Here is a 15304-nt window from a genome sequence, read left to right as displayed (position 1 = left end):
CTCATGGTTTCGATTATGGTTTGAGTGAAAAGCAAATCCAAAGAAACTCACCTATCCAAGGAGAAAAAAAAAGAGGACAAGCACTTTCAGACATCTGGAATTACTGATTTTACAATATACACCTCATTCACTAAAATTTAGATTGTTTCGGTCTGATTTCTTTCCAAAACAGATAGCTCCAATTTGCTGTCTGCTAGGCCTTACAGTTCTCCAGAGAAGCAGCCTTGATGTCCTAGGGTCTTTGCAGTCTGTAACAATTCCTGTGCTTACAAGGGATTTTTCAGTACAGTAGGAACTAAGCTGGTTACAGATGTGATTTGCTAGAATAAATGCGTTGCAGCTAAACAGTAGGTCTTCTCCCAAGCTGTGTATCTCAGTGAAACACCCTCTTGTGATAACGCCTTTGCTAGCAGTCATTGCTCATCATCTCTGGTCTGCAGTGTTACGAAGAACCCAACTAGGTTATTCTTTATGAGAGACAGGAAGATCTCATGCCTGCTGACTTCCACCTGCTTTTGCCAGAATCCATGATTTTTTAACCATTCACCAAACCAAAGTCCAGATGCAAAAACCTTACTCCCTACTGCTACGGCTCCGCTGTCACTGGGAGATGAAAGACCATCCATCTCCTGTGCCAGCTTTATGTTTTTTTGATACAAATAATGCAGGGGAGCAAAGACCTCGATGTGAGTCAGAAGCTGGCAAGAGTATTGGCTAGTTAGTGCTCGGAGGTGGTAGGTGGGAGCTGCCCAGTATATCTTGAGCAGTGGCGTGCTCCGTGTGGTCCCTGCAGACCTCTGTGGCTCCTGTGCTGAGAGCCTAATCAGATCATCTCTCCTGACAACATATTCCAGATGAATAAAGATACTTTCAGCTGCCTTTGGTCAAGGCTTTTTAAGGCTAATTTTGGTGGCAGGGAAGAAGCCACTATCAAGGTATCAGAAGGATCTCCTAGGTTTGGCTTTTTTGGGGGTCTTTTTACTCCTTGTTCGCTGCCAAGCCTTGCTGTTTGCTAGCCCCCTTGAACCTTCCTTAGCCCAATCTAGAAGAGAAAGACGTCTGTCCCTGGGACAGAAACTGTAGTGACATCCTGCTCTCAGGGCAGACCATTCAAACGCTGCAGAGAACTCAGAGCCAGCGTTGCCATATGAGTAATCAGAAGCTGTGCTTTTGTTATTTAAATGTCAGTAATCTGTAGTGGAGATCAGGGCTTAGCTGTGCTAAGCATTGCATGTATGTATACACTTAGATACAGCTCATGGCTGGAAGGGCTGGCAGACAAAAAAACCCCAAGGATATAGGAAAAGGTTAATAAACACAAATCCAGTGAGATGATATGCCCCAAGGTCATACACAGTCAGTGGGAGAGCAGGGCTCAGAGATCACTACTCTGCGTGCTCCCAGTCGCATACCTCTTCATATTGACCCCACAACTGGCACTGTCCTTTTGCTACGCTGACACAGACCTCAATGCATGACAGAGCAGCGGTGCCAAGTGCTGGTGTCCTCTCAGCAGCAAAATATTCGTCATTTCCTTGAGTGACCCTGAAGTCTCCTCTCCCCTTCATCTACCTTACTAGCTCTAGGGCTCAAAGGCAGGTGGTGGGTGATGGAGCAGTGACAGTGAATGCATTCAGGAGATCAGCATCACAAAACTTCTCTCGGAGTGACTAATCATGTAAGAGTACAACACAGGCCATCTCAGGGGTCTCTTGACGTCAAAGATTGTGTTGACACAGCTGAGCAGCACTGCAGGAGCAATGGGGTTAGGTCTGTGTCTTACATGGGTTGTTAAGAGGACAGCTCTGGGTGGAAGCACAGGGCAAATCTTACTCTTCCAGTGAGACTGGAGCATCTGAACTCTGCTAAATCGATGAAGCCAATGCGTAGATTCTTTTTCTCCTCGTCATTCCCTACCAGGGACAACCTATAGAAGCCTGGGGTGACAACAGAGTAAACCCTTGGGAGGATTCCTACAGAAGTGGTAGGAATCTCGCTCTTAGTTGGAAACACCTCATTACTATTAGGACCTTCAGTCTGTTGGAAGGGTAACAGATATTTTCAACCTGTGGTGTAAGGATGACTTCTATAGGGCCCATGACAATCTCCAAAGAGCACACATTAAGTGTGTGCAATACACAGGCACACCCTGCAAAATTCCTGAAGTCTTTGTATGGAGAAAAATTTGGTGCTCCACAAGAGAACAGCTGGAAAACACCAAGTAAGAGTTGATGTAAAGGCTGGGGCATATATGTCAAAGCTACCGTACTCTGGGAAGGGTGTTGTTTTCTATAAACAATGCTTGAATGCCTTAAAATGTTGAAAGGAGCCTCTTGACTGTCATTGAGAAGAACTTGCTGTAGTTCAGGGGTTTACAGGTACTACTATCTGCCCCCATCTGTGCTTAAAACCACGAAGAGCAAACTCCTCTCTACACAGCCCTTTGAAATTTTGCCTTTCCCTGCTCCTTCTTCTTCCAACTGAACTGGAAAAAAAAGGAAAGCAAGGACTGCTGTAGTCAGGGCATGAATGATCATTGTTCACGCAGGCAGAGTTTTCCTGCCACCTTACAAAGGTGACACCTTGTGAAATTCAGGGAGAACCAAGTTATAAGAGCCGATCACCATTGTCAGCTTCCAGCGGGATGGTGGTCCGCATTGCAAGGTGGGCACTGGTGTGGTGGACACTAGTCAGCACCACCAGGAGATGCTGTGTCTTCTGGACCAGCTGTTGTCCTGGCAGGGTAGCCCAGATTATTTTAAAGAGCACTAAGTGCCTTCATGTGGAGAACTGAACCGAGCCCCTGGTGTTTGCATCAGAGATCAATCACAGCACAGAGCTTGTTCTGACTGGCATCAGCTCATTTCACCTTAGCCATGCTCAAATCTCTGAGAGACCCTTGCAGAGTAACTTGGTCTCCAGAACAATGTGTGACCCCAATAGCACTCTCCAAAGAGCTGTCCTGGTCTACCATCACTGCTTCATTTCCCTACAGATGTGTAATGGGAGGGGAGCAACTAATAACCTCAACACTGGATTCATTTCAACAGTGCTTTTTATGTATGGTTCTGTGATCCTTTGAGATGAAAGATGCCACAGAACTGTAAATCTGTGCCATTGTTATTATTATCTGAATTGATGCCTCTTCAATACTCCTGGAAGTGACATATAAATAATAGAATTATGATCTAATCAATATCTCATATTTACATCTTCCCTTTCATCCAGAAAGATCACAGAGCTCTTTGTAAGCAGTATCTTCACAAGTCCCTCTTAGTTGAGCATAACAGCACCAAAGGGAGCCTGGTGAGCCAATATGTAATTATGCTGATGTGATTACACCCAGTTTCAAGCCACTTGGAGATCGCGCTGCATCTTAGTAGGTTGAGATGGAAAGTGTTGGAAAGTCCAGTACCTATTGCATACTACAGAAGGGAATTTACAGTCAAGGTAGAATTTGTCTAAGGCGCTAAAATTAACGTGTCTGCACTTTTAAAAGTTGCACAGGAACATTTAATGGCTGTATATAGCCAGGAGCATCACTGAAAACTCCTCCCAAGTGCAAAGGTGCGCTAAGTTTATAAAAGTTTATAGACTTCACACTCCTCTAACCAGAAGAGAGCAGAATGCTCAACATAGACAGGGCCAAGACTTAGCAGGCAGATTGCTATTAAACTCTGTGTGTATGTGTTTAAGGTATCCCTCCCTCACCACCTCATGTGCTTTGCATTTACTCTTGGACAGAGTCTTTGGAGAAAATGATATTCTCCTTCTGAGAAATGAGAGGCCTCTCCAGCGGGGTCAATTTTCTTGTTCTATTTGTGAAAGGAGAAGTTGTTGTTGTTCTGTGTGTAGTTTTTTAAGAAACCCTGCATTTCGAATTAATGACATTCTTCTGAGAAGGGTCGGGGTCAGTCCCATGGCTGTGCAGAAGATGGACAAACTTAAGGCGGAGAGGCTGAAGAGCACTTTTACCTGAATTGTCAAAGTCAGGTGGCAATGCAAGGAGACCACTACTGATTTAGGTCACCTTGCCAGCTCTGTAGGGAGCATGGAACTAGTCAGATGCCAAGGAAAGCTCTGGAGAGCCCCTTGATATCAGTTCAGCTCCAACCAGGGTCAGGCGTGATTGCATTTTTAATGATTTCTGTGAAAAGTGTGTGTCAGTGACCATTGTCTGGTACCATTTGGGTGAATGACATTTTTACTGAAAGAAAATGTCGTTACCAGAACCTGAGCTGGTATTCATGGGCCTTCCTGAAGGAGGGAATACTCTTGCTACACATTTTTGCCCTTTTTGCACCCTAGATCCCTCTGGCTTGTAGGACACAGGAACTTGCAAGAAGGGCAGCCGCAGGGTACTCGTGCTGCTGCGAAACGTGTGGTGGGTCTCACTGCCTCTCTTTCAGGTCCTGAGCTGCGTGAACCCCGACAATGTGAACAGCCCTGAGATCCCGGTGAAGATCCTGAATTGTGACACCATCACGCAGGTCAAGGAGAAGATCCTCGATGCCATCTTCAAGAATGTGCCTTGTTCCCACCGGCCCAAAGCTGCTGATATGGACTTGGGTACGTGAGTGCACAGAGGGGCCTGATTGCCCCCGGGCAAGGGTGAGAGGGGAGATGGGAGATAGTCAAAAACTCAACCAGACGCTGTTTAGTGGGGCTGGTGCCACCTCTCCAGACTGAGTGCACCCTTGGTGCTTGTGCAAGGCAGAGCAGCAGCAATGGGGAGAGGACAGAAGAGAGTGATTAAGATGATGCATACGCTCCTGGTTTATGAATTCTTTGGCCTTGAGGACTTAAAAAGACCAGGAGCTGTCCTGCTTTTCTGGCCACAGAATTCAGGTTGGACAAGGGTATGGAAAAGGGATGACTGGGGCTATTCTTGCTGTCCTGCCAAAGACCCCTGGAAAAAGAGCACCAAACGCCCAGGGCGGTGTTGTCAGCAGTGTTCAGGCTGCAGAGATTTATTCCTATCTCTTCTCTCAATAGTGGGGGTTTGGATTATAGATTGGATTATAGATTTGGATTATATTCTTGCTGACATAGCCACAGCCCGAGCGGTATTAATTACTCATTGTGCAGGCACAGGAAAGAGGATGAAGCAACCTCCATTCAGTGGGCTGCATCCATCTCACTCCTGACTGCTTCCCTCTCCTGCCAGCACCCAACCACCACCAGCAGGGCTGGGAGCTGCTGCTCTGAGGTTTCCTTTCTGCAGAAGCCTAGGAGGTCTTACGGAAAGATTAGTCCTGTTTACGAATTCATACTGTTTTTTTTTCCTCAGTGGTTTGTTCCTTCATGCATTGTGCTGCTTGGAGGGTGGAGAGAGAAGCACCAGCTTCGCTAGCATTTCTAGGGAGTTGTGCTGTTGAGCTCTGGGGAACACTGGGAGCTGTACAACCCAGTGCAGTGGTGCCTCTGAGGCCAAAATCCATTTCTGCCCAAAATCTAAAGCAAGGATGCTGGGAGGAGTGAGATGTCTGAAGTTGGGATCCAGAGGCAGATGTGATACTATCCCTGGAGGCTACTATGAAAGAATGTAGAAAAATCTTCTCAGGACATTGCTGAGGTGCCTGGTAGGGAGCTGGGGACTGCATTGTGGCTGTATCTGCCAGAACGTGCCCTCAGTGACCTTCAGTGAAAGACACTTGAGTGGAAAATGATGGGAGTCTATAAAACCCAGCAAAGTAGAAGAGGAACTTAAAGAAAGAAGAAGGAATGGACTGATGCCAAGAATCAATTCACAGCAATAATGGAGGCAGGAATGAGAGGTCAGGGATTAAAGTTAAGTGTCTAGAGGTGTGTGTGCATGTGTAGGGGAGGAGGGGACTCCTGACAGAAATTGCAGCAAGATTCCTGCTCATGAAAGGCAGTTAGAATAACCTAACAAGCTGCCAAAACCAGCAGCAGTAAAGAACAGATCATATACGTCATGAAGAAAGGACCCAAGATGATCCTGGAGCATCTGTGAGTCAGCAAGGGAATGGTAAGTGCGAGGGTGAGCATGAGGGCAGATAGGGCAGAGTGCCAGGGCACAGTAGACCAGAGGAGTGGGGTTTGCAGCCAGATATCTTGACCTGTCTGGTGCTGGATGGTGGCCACAGAGTCCATTGCATTCGGCTCTCAGACTGCGTGTGAGTGGAAAGTAGTTTGTTCTGCTGTGGGGATGAATGGTGCATCCATAATGGCAGGCAGGAACTTCACCTGCATGCTGCAAATGTCAGGGATAAATTGGAATCCACAGACTTTACTGTAGCTCTGACAACTGACAGATACACAAGGGTGTGTGTAGGGGGGGTGTTGGCTGGAACCTGACAATTTCACATCCAGGACTCTTGCTGTTTTAAGAAATTCTGACCTGCTGAGTGGTGCTGAGGACCAGTAACTTTCAGCAAGTATTTATGAGTGTGTGTATCCTTCAGAGGACAGACTTGTCCATACTGGCAGGAGACTGCTTAATGAGCGGCTGTTTAGCCAAAAGCATTGATGATGTTGGGGAAAAAAAAAACAACTCAAGACAAAACACAAAAACCCCCTCATCTAGTAGAAGAGCCTTGCCAGCAGCAATATAGATGCAGAGTCCTTTAGCACAGCAGCTAACGAGATGGGAGGAGCAGGGCTGGAATGGGTGAAGCAGGAACAAGAGGATATGCCCATCCAGCTACAGCTACAGCCCAGGCTCTTTGCGGGAAAAGATATTTGGTGCACATGGCATCCTTCGGTGACAGTGAAGCCAGCAAGGGGAGAGCAGAAGGCACTGCTGGCCATTCTGAAGCAGCACAGAGCTCTCAGGATCAACCTGCCCCAGGCTGAATGCTCACAACTGCAAAGACGGCTGGATCAGCCCTGCAAGCGTGTGCTAAGCAGTAGGTCAGAGCAGATGACTGTAATCCAGCCTTGAAATCGATGGCTTTCTAAACAGCAACACCGGGTTTTATTACCATTACAATTTTCTGGGCTTTCTGTCCATACTAAGGCCAGATTGCTCACATGGAAGAAAGCAAACAAGCTAATGAGTTATTCTGAGTTGTTAAATGCAGGGTAGCTGCAGGCAGAGTGACTTGTATGTGTCGCAAATGTCATAATGTTTTGCAGTTACCCAGACAACTCATGGAGGGGGTTGTCAGCTGAAAGCACTCATTTTGGACACCCTAAGGTTACATTTTAGTCCAAAACCCAAATTGCAGCCTTCTGAGTAAAGGCTTCTTTCCACAGTGGCTATTTTTGTTATTATTATTTTTTAATGCCCTCACCATAAATAAAATACCCCATCTTTAAGAAAGCATTAGGGTGTGAGGAATTTGGCTTCATGCTGAGGCATTCACTCTTCCCTGCGTTTCGGTTGCTTTTTGAAAGGGACTGCTGAAGTGATGGGAGCTGCTAGGCTGACAGCCTTGCACTCAGTGGTCCTGTCTCAGGTTCATTGTGGACCAAGTCAGGCAACTTTTCACTGCCTCACCAACGGTGAAGTACTGGGATGTGGGGTTCAACCTTTAGAAGCCATTTAAACTGGGTCTAACCCTATTATATATACAGTAAGGCAGACAGCTTGCATATACAGGATGAAGTACTTCCCAGGCATCTTCCATCTATGTGTTCTTATATGAATTTTTTTTTTTTTTTTTCCCCAACCACAGCAGTCCTTTCTCCACCCCAGAAGCAGAGCTGAGTTTCTCCTCTCTTCCTGGAGGTCATCACACACAAGACATTTACACATGTTTGTTTCCTATCCACCTGGTTGTACTGGTGCCTGCAGCATATAGACAAAAGGTTTATTCTCCTGTTTCTTGTGCCAATCTGTCTCTCACATGGAAAGTATTGGGAAATGAAAAAATACTCATAAGACTAAAAGCAGCCCCCCAGCTCTTCAGGCTAATCCTTCATAAGTACAAGTGATCACGAAACAGGCATCGAGTCTGGGTAAGCCACATGCATTGGTTCCAAATGCCGTTGCTGTGCACCCTCAGCCACAAACCATTTCACCATCCTTCATGGGAGACTTAGGGTCCTTAGGAAAAGAGTGGAAGCACAGTATATGGCATGAACAGTTGACTGAAAAGGATTGTGTGCATCATGACCTTGAAGTGCCTGTAAAGCATGGTGTAACTACTGATGACTGGCTCAAAGGGAAGCACTTGGGCTGAGCTGGCAGGTCTTCCATCCACTTGGGTATTTCAATTGCCCCTGAAAAATGTTCCCTCTGCTACACTTTTCTTCCTTGTTCAGTGGGCATCTTCAGGGTGACCCGAATCAGAGAGAAGGCACAAAGGAGGTGTAACATTTTCTATAGGATTTAAGGTGGAGGACATCTCCCCATCTCCCGTCTTCCCACAGAGTCATTCCCTAGCCAAGCATCGCTACCGTTCAAAGAAACACCTCTTTGTCAAAGGCCCCTGGAATTTCCTTTTCCCAGTCAAGTTAAAGAGAAAGGTTGTTTCTTAAAAAAAAAAAAAAAAAAAGAAAAAAGAAAAAAAAAAAGAAGTAATTCCTGCATGCAATAAAAAGATACACTATCTGCTGAATGAAATATAAAGGCTTCACAGCAGCTGTCTCCTGAGTTTGCATTTACTGCTGCTCCTGATTGGGAGGCTTGATAAAGATAATGGGATTTTTTACCTCCCTCCCCCTCTCCCTCCCTCTCTCTGGAAGGTGGAAGTGTAACAAATTGGATTGGAGTATGTCTCTCCTTTGTGCCGGCTCGCAGAGGAGTGCGCAGATCTGATGAGAGAGGGGACATGGTGCTGCCAGCGAGGACAAAGCTAACAGTTTTCACTTAGTGCTGTAAATATGGATGTCAGGGTCACCTTTTGCTCTTTCCCACCCTCCCTTCCCATTCCCTTGCTCCCAGCCGTTACATTTCCTTGCAGATGGGTGTGTGACCACCTCAGCTGGCATTCATGGAGAAGGGGAACATGCAGTGCTCCTGTGAGACTAGGAAGAGTTGGGGGGATCACAGCTGGGGGCCATTTCAGATGCAGGATGAAGTGATTTGTATTTGGTCAGGGCAAACGGGCTGCAAAACTGAAGCCAGATGCTCTGAACCTGCCCTGCAGGGTACTTTCCTCCTTGTCTTGCTCAGGAGTGGGTCTAGTGTGGAGTCAGACTGGCCCTTCCTCTTCCTTGCATGGCCCCTTTTTGCAAGAAGGCCAACAGGAAGGGCTTGGCAATCCCCTGTGTCTGTGCAGGAGCACAAAGGGCTCGAGGGGACATTGCGTGTTGTCCCCAGCTCCCCTGGAGCAGAGGGGAAGTTTCTGCTGCTCTGAGAACCTTGTCCAGCCCTTGAATACAAATAAAGCGTGGAATGAGGAAAGCTGTGCAAAAGATCTGTGTACTGTTTGTTTTAGAGCCAAATGCAACACTGATAACCTGTGCCTCCCCTCCCAAAACACTCCTAGGGACTGTGTGTCTCTCCCTAAAGATGAGTCAGGAGAGAGGGGAACCATAGGAACATGCAGAGCCCTGAAGGAGAGAGGTCAAAGAGACACCAACCCCAAGAAGCCGTGAGGAAGGCACAAAAAAAGACACACTCTGTGACAGTAGAATTGGCTTTGGCACTCTGTGGGGAACTTTATAAGAGCACAGTTTCCCAGTCCAGCCCAAACTTCAGCATTTTGTGCTCTTTCAAGCAATGTCTGGGAGCAGTTATCTTCCAGGAATCCAGTCTAGGTGGGAATGAACAAAGAGCATCATCCTCAGACATAACAAGGATAATGTAGGTGAGGATCTAAGGAGCTGGAGTAAATGAAGGGCAGTTCAGGATCAGTGCTTAGCCAACATAACCTTTGCTTACTCTCTGAGTATCTCCAGCCAAAGTAACACCCAGCAACAAACACAGCAGCTGACCTCTTCCTGCTAATTTAAATGAATAATAAAGGCAAGGGCGGCTTTCCCAATACATTTTAATTATGTGATAAGAAAACTGCTGAAACCAAAAGAAATTTGCAACGGTCCTTGCATTTTTATATTAGGAGAAGTAAGCAGGGGTGGCAGGTGATGTCTCCATATCCAAGAGTTCATTTTAATTAACTCCCGTAAAAGAATAGACTTTCTGCTTTGGCTGTGGCTAAACTGTATGTGGCTGGGCCACTGTGACTGAGACTTGACAACCAAAAGGGAAGATTTGGATGGTCCAGGTTGTCTGCAGTTAAGCCACAGCTTTCCCTAGTGCCACCAGGTGATACTACATTTCTCTCCTTTTGGCCATGTTTATGTGCTCCTTGTCTATAGGCAAGCCTGTGAGCCCTCTGTGGAGAAAGCTGTGATGATCCTCCACACGGAGCATTCTTCAAGATCTGAGCAAAAGGTGGTACCCTGAGAAGTGACGGGGTGCTCCAGTCCTGCAGAAGGAGAGAAGCATTGAGTGTTTTGGGCGGGGGGGGGGGGGGAGGCTGGAGAACTGGATGTGGTCAGAAACTGGAGCCCTTCTGTCCACAGGCATGCTGCTGAAGGCTGGTAAAGATTACACACTCCATCAAGCAGGGTGATGGTTCTGTCTCTGGCTCTTCTCTTCATTCTGTCCAAAGCTAAGGCCTTCCTGCTCCCCATCATTTCTGTATTTGAGTAGCAAGAAGGATTGCTCAAGCGCTGATGGAGATGAACTGAGCCCAGTACAGGGTCTGGTGCTGTGCTGAAGAAGACCTCTGCCCGGAGGAGTCCTCCTTGTGGCTAGGTCTTAGCAATTAGACAGATCTCAGGTATCAATAAACGCTGTGTCTGTGCTGCTAAAGGAAAGAGGGCCAGGGACGAAGTACTACCCCTGACATGTTCATTTACTGCTGTCCCAGAGTGATGGCCAATACATGCAAGGACAAGGTTAGTCTTGGAAAAAGCCACATTGGAGCAAGAACGGAGCCAGGGAGTCAGCCAAGAGTTAAGCAGTGCAAATAACCAGGGTGCTAAAGCACCAGAACTTGCTCCGTTCAGCTCTGCCAATGGATCGACAGTTCTCTGGTCTTTGCTTTGTTTATCTGTATAGACCTCACCACCGTGTGCTGCTGTGCCATAGCCTTGGACCTCTCGTCTCTGCAGGCAGCTGCTCTATGTTCTGGTCTCTATATGGTGTCACTCTTTAAAGGGGTGGGTGTTTTCTGATGCGATAGCAGCATCGTTTTATCAAGGGTAAAGAAAACAGTCTGGATAACCTAGGACTTGACTCTAGACTTTGCTACACGGCTATGATTTTTGCACTTTCCTGAACCATCTCCCCGAATCTTTCTTGGTTCATCTGTCTTCTCTTTCCCTCTGGAAAGAGGACTCTGGGCGTTTGTGGATTGGTACGTTGTACATGGTTGGAGACTTCTGACAAAGCATAATGGCGACGACTGACATGCTGCTACATGGATGCAGCCTGCATGTGTATGACCACATGGATCACGGACACAGGGTTTGCCAGGGCTCTGCCCACTGTCTCAAAGGGTCTGCAGAGTTCAATGTCCCTGTTTTCCTCGCAGAGTGGCGGCAAGCAAGCGGGGCAAGGATGATTCTTCAGGACGAAGACATCACAACCAAGATAGAGAATGACTGGAAGAGGCTCAACACACTGGCACACTATCAGGTAACTGTTTGAGAGGATGGGTGGAAGTTAGATCGGCTAAGAAAGTGAGAAGGAGAAGGGCAGTGTTATTCTTTAAGACGCAGAGATAAACAGCATTTGAGTGGGCAATAACTGGACAGAGAGCCTGTGTTAAGTACATCCATCCTGTTGACTTCCATCTCTGCATGACCTTGAGATCCATAAGAGAGGGCTAAAGATGTCCAAAAATATCTTACACAAGTGACAGGTTTCATGAAAAAGAACCTCATTAAGTTTAATCCAATGCTGACAATTCTGTCATTTCCTCAATCACACCTTAGGAGTCTATGTTTCACAACAAGATCTTTTTTTCATTTAAGTGCTGACCTGAGGAGGCAAGGAGCAATAATTTGAAAAGGAAACCAAACTTTTCATTTTGGATTAGCTGACTCCAGAACAATTTTTTCAGGGGGAGTGGGGATGTTTTCTACTTTATTTCACCCACACACCAGGCATAATTCTCTTTCCCTTCTGTGCTTTTTCCAGTTGTTTGCTTCAGGCAATGAGCTCCCAGCTATATGAATGAGCTGAGGCAGAACAGGTCTCAGCTGCCAGGGTGTTGAGCTCTACATCATTTACCCCAGCTATCCTGAGGGCAGACACGGAGCATGCTGGGACAGACATTGGTATTCCTGCTGCCTCAGTTTCCCCATCTGTAGTGTGGGGCTAAAACTACAAAGAGCCAATACTTGCCTTCCATGATTGCTGAGGGGCTATTTAATTAGCCTCTGCAGTGCTTTGAAGATGAAAAACTCAATGCAAGTGCTAATTATTATTATTACACAGACAAGAGTTAGACGTTGTTAGCAGGTTTTTTTTTCACCCATCTCCTTTTTATGATGTCTTATTTATTACAGATATTCCTGATATGGCTTCTCTGAGCCACTGGCTTGTTAACATTTCTGATACAGGACTCACATGAATCGCCTAACTGTAGAAATGGAAATTCTGGCTCATTTCAGAAAGCTCTGTTGTCTGTTGAAACACTATCCCATGACATCCTGGAGCACAGCCACTCCAAAGCTGCTGCTTTCCCCTCTCTGAGACCCTCTGACACAGCAAAGAGAAGAAGTTGCGGTAGTCACTTCGGTCCAGCAGTGCAGGGGAGACTGGGCATGGAGAGGTTGACAGGATCAGTCAAAGTGGAAAATGTAGATAGCCATTTCTGAGTTAGGTACCTAGATATCACCCGCAATTGAGGTGGAAGGAACAGGAAATTTCACATCAGTTTTATCACCCTTATGAAACTTTGCATCCTTGATGTTTGAAGTAGCTCAGATGATTTTATTCTTCTCACGCTCCTGTTCTGCATAAGAGCTTCCCTGTGAAGAACCTACCGTCAGCTTTACTGAGGCTAAAGCAAAGACTCACCTCGTTGTCACTGGGCTCTGAATCAGGCCCTGAATGGAGGGGGGGTCTGCTTTGTTATCAATTGTCCTGTTGCACAGGCTTATAATGGTGTAATGGGAGATTTTGTCCCTTTTTTGTTAATAGATGCACTGAAGAAATCATTTGAAGCTTTGGGCAAAAAAATACTGGTCTGGCTACAGTGACACTGGTTTACAGCTCAGTTTCTGCTGTTTGAATTTCTGCTGTCCTTGGTGTGCTCCTCATCCACTTTTCAGAAGCTTGTTGACAAAGTCCTTTTTTTTCCTACAGGTGCCAGATGGGTCTGTAGTAGCTTTAGTCTCCAAGCAAGTCACTGCCTACAATGCAGTCAACAACTCCACAGTCTCTCGGACGTCAGCCAGCAAGTATGGTAAGGATTTGTGTGCTGATATGGATTGAGTGTGCACTGGAGAAGAGATCCCAGATATTATAGTGGTTACGAGACACTGAGCACCAGCAGACAGAATGGTAGGCAGATGACTAGTTGATAAGATTGCTTGAGGAATGACAGGAGGAGAGGATTTAGCCATCTAAAACTCTGGCATCTGGTCCAATCTGTTGATCCAAGCGGTTAGACTGCTCTTGGGAAACGCTGCTTCTCCCTCATTTATGAAAGGAGGAGCCTATATAATTAGGTGCTCACATTTTAAATTACTGAATCTCACTCTTAGAGTTTGCCCAGGGAGAGGCAAGGGAGAAGCACGGCACGCTGTGTGGGCTTAGTCGTTCTGATGGGTGAAGTACTTGGAGCATGGTCTGTTGTGAAGACAAATCCGTTGCACAGATGAGTAACCACAATCTACATAGGGCATAGCCTGTCTACAGTTACATCTCAGTGGGGGTATTGTGTGTCCCACCCAGCTATCTTAGCATCCTGTGGGAATTCGCACCTGGAATAATAACAAAAATGGCTTACTGAGGTCTTACATCAGTATTTCTCAAGGCAGTGGATTGTTGTTCCCACTCTACCCATGAGACAACTGAGAATGAGACAGCTGTGAAATAGAGACCAGGTGGTAATTCTTCTGTAAAGCCAAACAGAGACCTCCTGAGTTTCACTCACCATCACATACCTTTCTCCACCGCTGCAGAATTGCAGTCCAGGAGGTGTCTCACTGTGGTGATGCCGGGTGGCAGAGCAAAACATCTCTAATGTGCAGCCAGAGTGCTGCAAAACTGCTCTCCAACCTGGCTGCAGCTGTCATATCAATATATATATATATATTTTTAGTTTATTAAAGCATCTCAAATCCTTCTTACTCCCTTTATCTTAAGGGAAAGTACAGTTACTCATGTCCAGAGGAGGCCCCTTCTTCTTTCTCCAAGGACATAAGCAATCCACCAGACCTTATTAATATTCATCCTCTTTGCCATGTTGTTGCAATTACTGAAAGACACAGTGACCTTTGAAAAGGAAGACTTGAGGGGGGTTAATTTCTGTTGGATTTCTTTAATTCTTTTGCCATTTGATTTTTCAGGAGGAGGGAGTGGGGAAGAATGCAGGGGGAGGAGAAGATGTGGTGGGTCAGAAGTGATTGTTAATTGCAATTAAGAAAACAGCATCCAGAGAGAAAAAGGATATTCCATCGGATAATTAATATGTAGAGACTGGTAATGCATTAATGAGGCTGATTCAGATCTTGCTGCAAAATGTGCAACACTCTTCTCTTAATTACTGTTGGAAAAGACTCTATCTGCAGCATTGCTGGAAGGTCAGGGTGAGGGGAATGCCTCATGCCATCGCTCAGAGGCAAAGGGAGGTCAAATTTGGAGGCTAAAGGTGTCCTGGGAGAGGAAATTTGTGTGGGCCCACCTGGGCTTCTGGTTTACTTTCTGTCAAAACAATATTTTGCAGCAGGGAGGGAAGAGGACGGCTGGGCAGGAGTTACTGGATAGCTTCAATGTCAAAGGAGGGAGGGGAGGCAGCTCCTCGTAAGTCTGAGGAGCCAGACAAGAAGTCACATTGGCTACATCAATATTCCTATGCAAAAAGGCCATGGGCTGTTCTCTGGCCATAATGCCAAGCAGCGTGGCACAGTATGGCTAATGTCCATACAGGTAAAACAAGTTGTACTGGGCCATTCTGGTTACCATACCATGAGTAGCTGATACTATCCTGGGCAGTGTTTGACACTGACAGCGCTAGTTGTCCCAGGCCAAAGCTTTGCCAGGGATCGTGATAAGAGGTAAAGAGCATGGAGAACAAAAAGCCAGTGTTTGAGCCTTGTTTAATTTAATAGTTAGGCATTGACATCACATCTGACTTGGCCGACATCCTTTGTCTTTGCTGGGCGAATCACTCAGTCATAAGGTAATATTTTGATAATAAGGTCTGGT

General features: G+C 46.3%; 1 protein-coding gene across 1 annotated transcript in view; it reads left to right on the top strand.

The window, feature by feature from the left end:
• PLXNA4 (plexin A4) overlaps positions 1–15304 on the top strand; it is a 420437-nt gene that overhangs the window by 386578 nt on the left and 18555 nt on the right. Inside the window, exons 24-26 of the mRNA XM_086475002.1 lie at positions 4410–4569; positions 11457–11560; positions 13238–13337. Of these exons, the coding sequence (XP_086331128.1) occupies positions 4410–4569; positions 11457–11560; positions 13238–13337 (364 nt within the window). The remainder of the gene's footprint in view (positions 1–4409; positions 4570–11456; positions 11561–13237; positions 13338–15304) is intronic.

This window comes from Leptosomus discolor, chromosome 1 (genome assembly GCF_034619465.1).
Source record: "Leptosomus discolor isolate bLepDis1 chromosome 1, bLepDis1.hap2, whole genome shotgun sequence".
NCBI classification, from domain to species: Eukaryota; Metazoa; Chordata; class Aves; order Leptosomiformes; family Leptosomidae; genus Leptosomus; species Leptosomus discolor.
The sequence above is the reverse complement of the archived record's forward strand: the minus strand, read 5'-3'. Positions and strand labels throughout refer to the sequence as shown.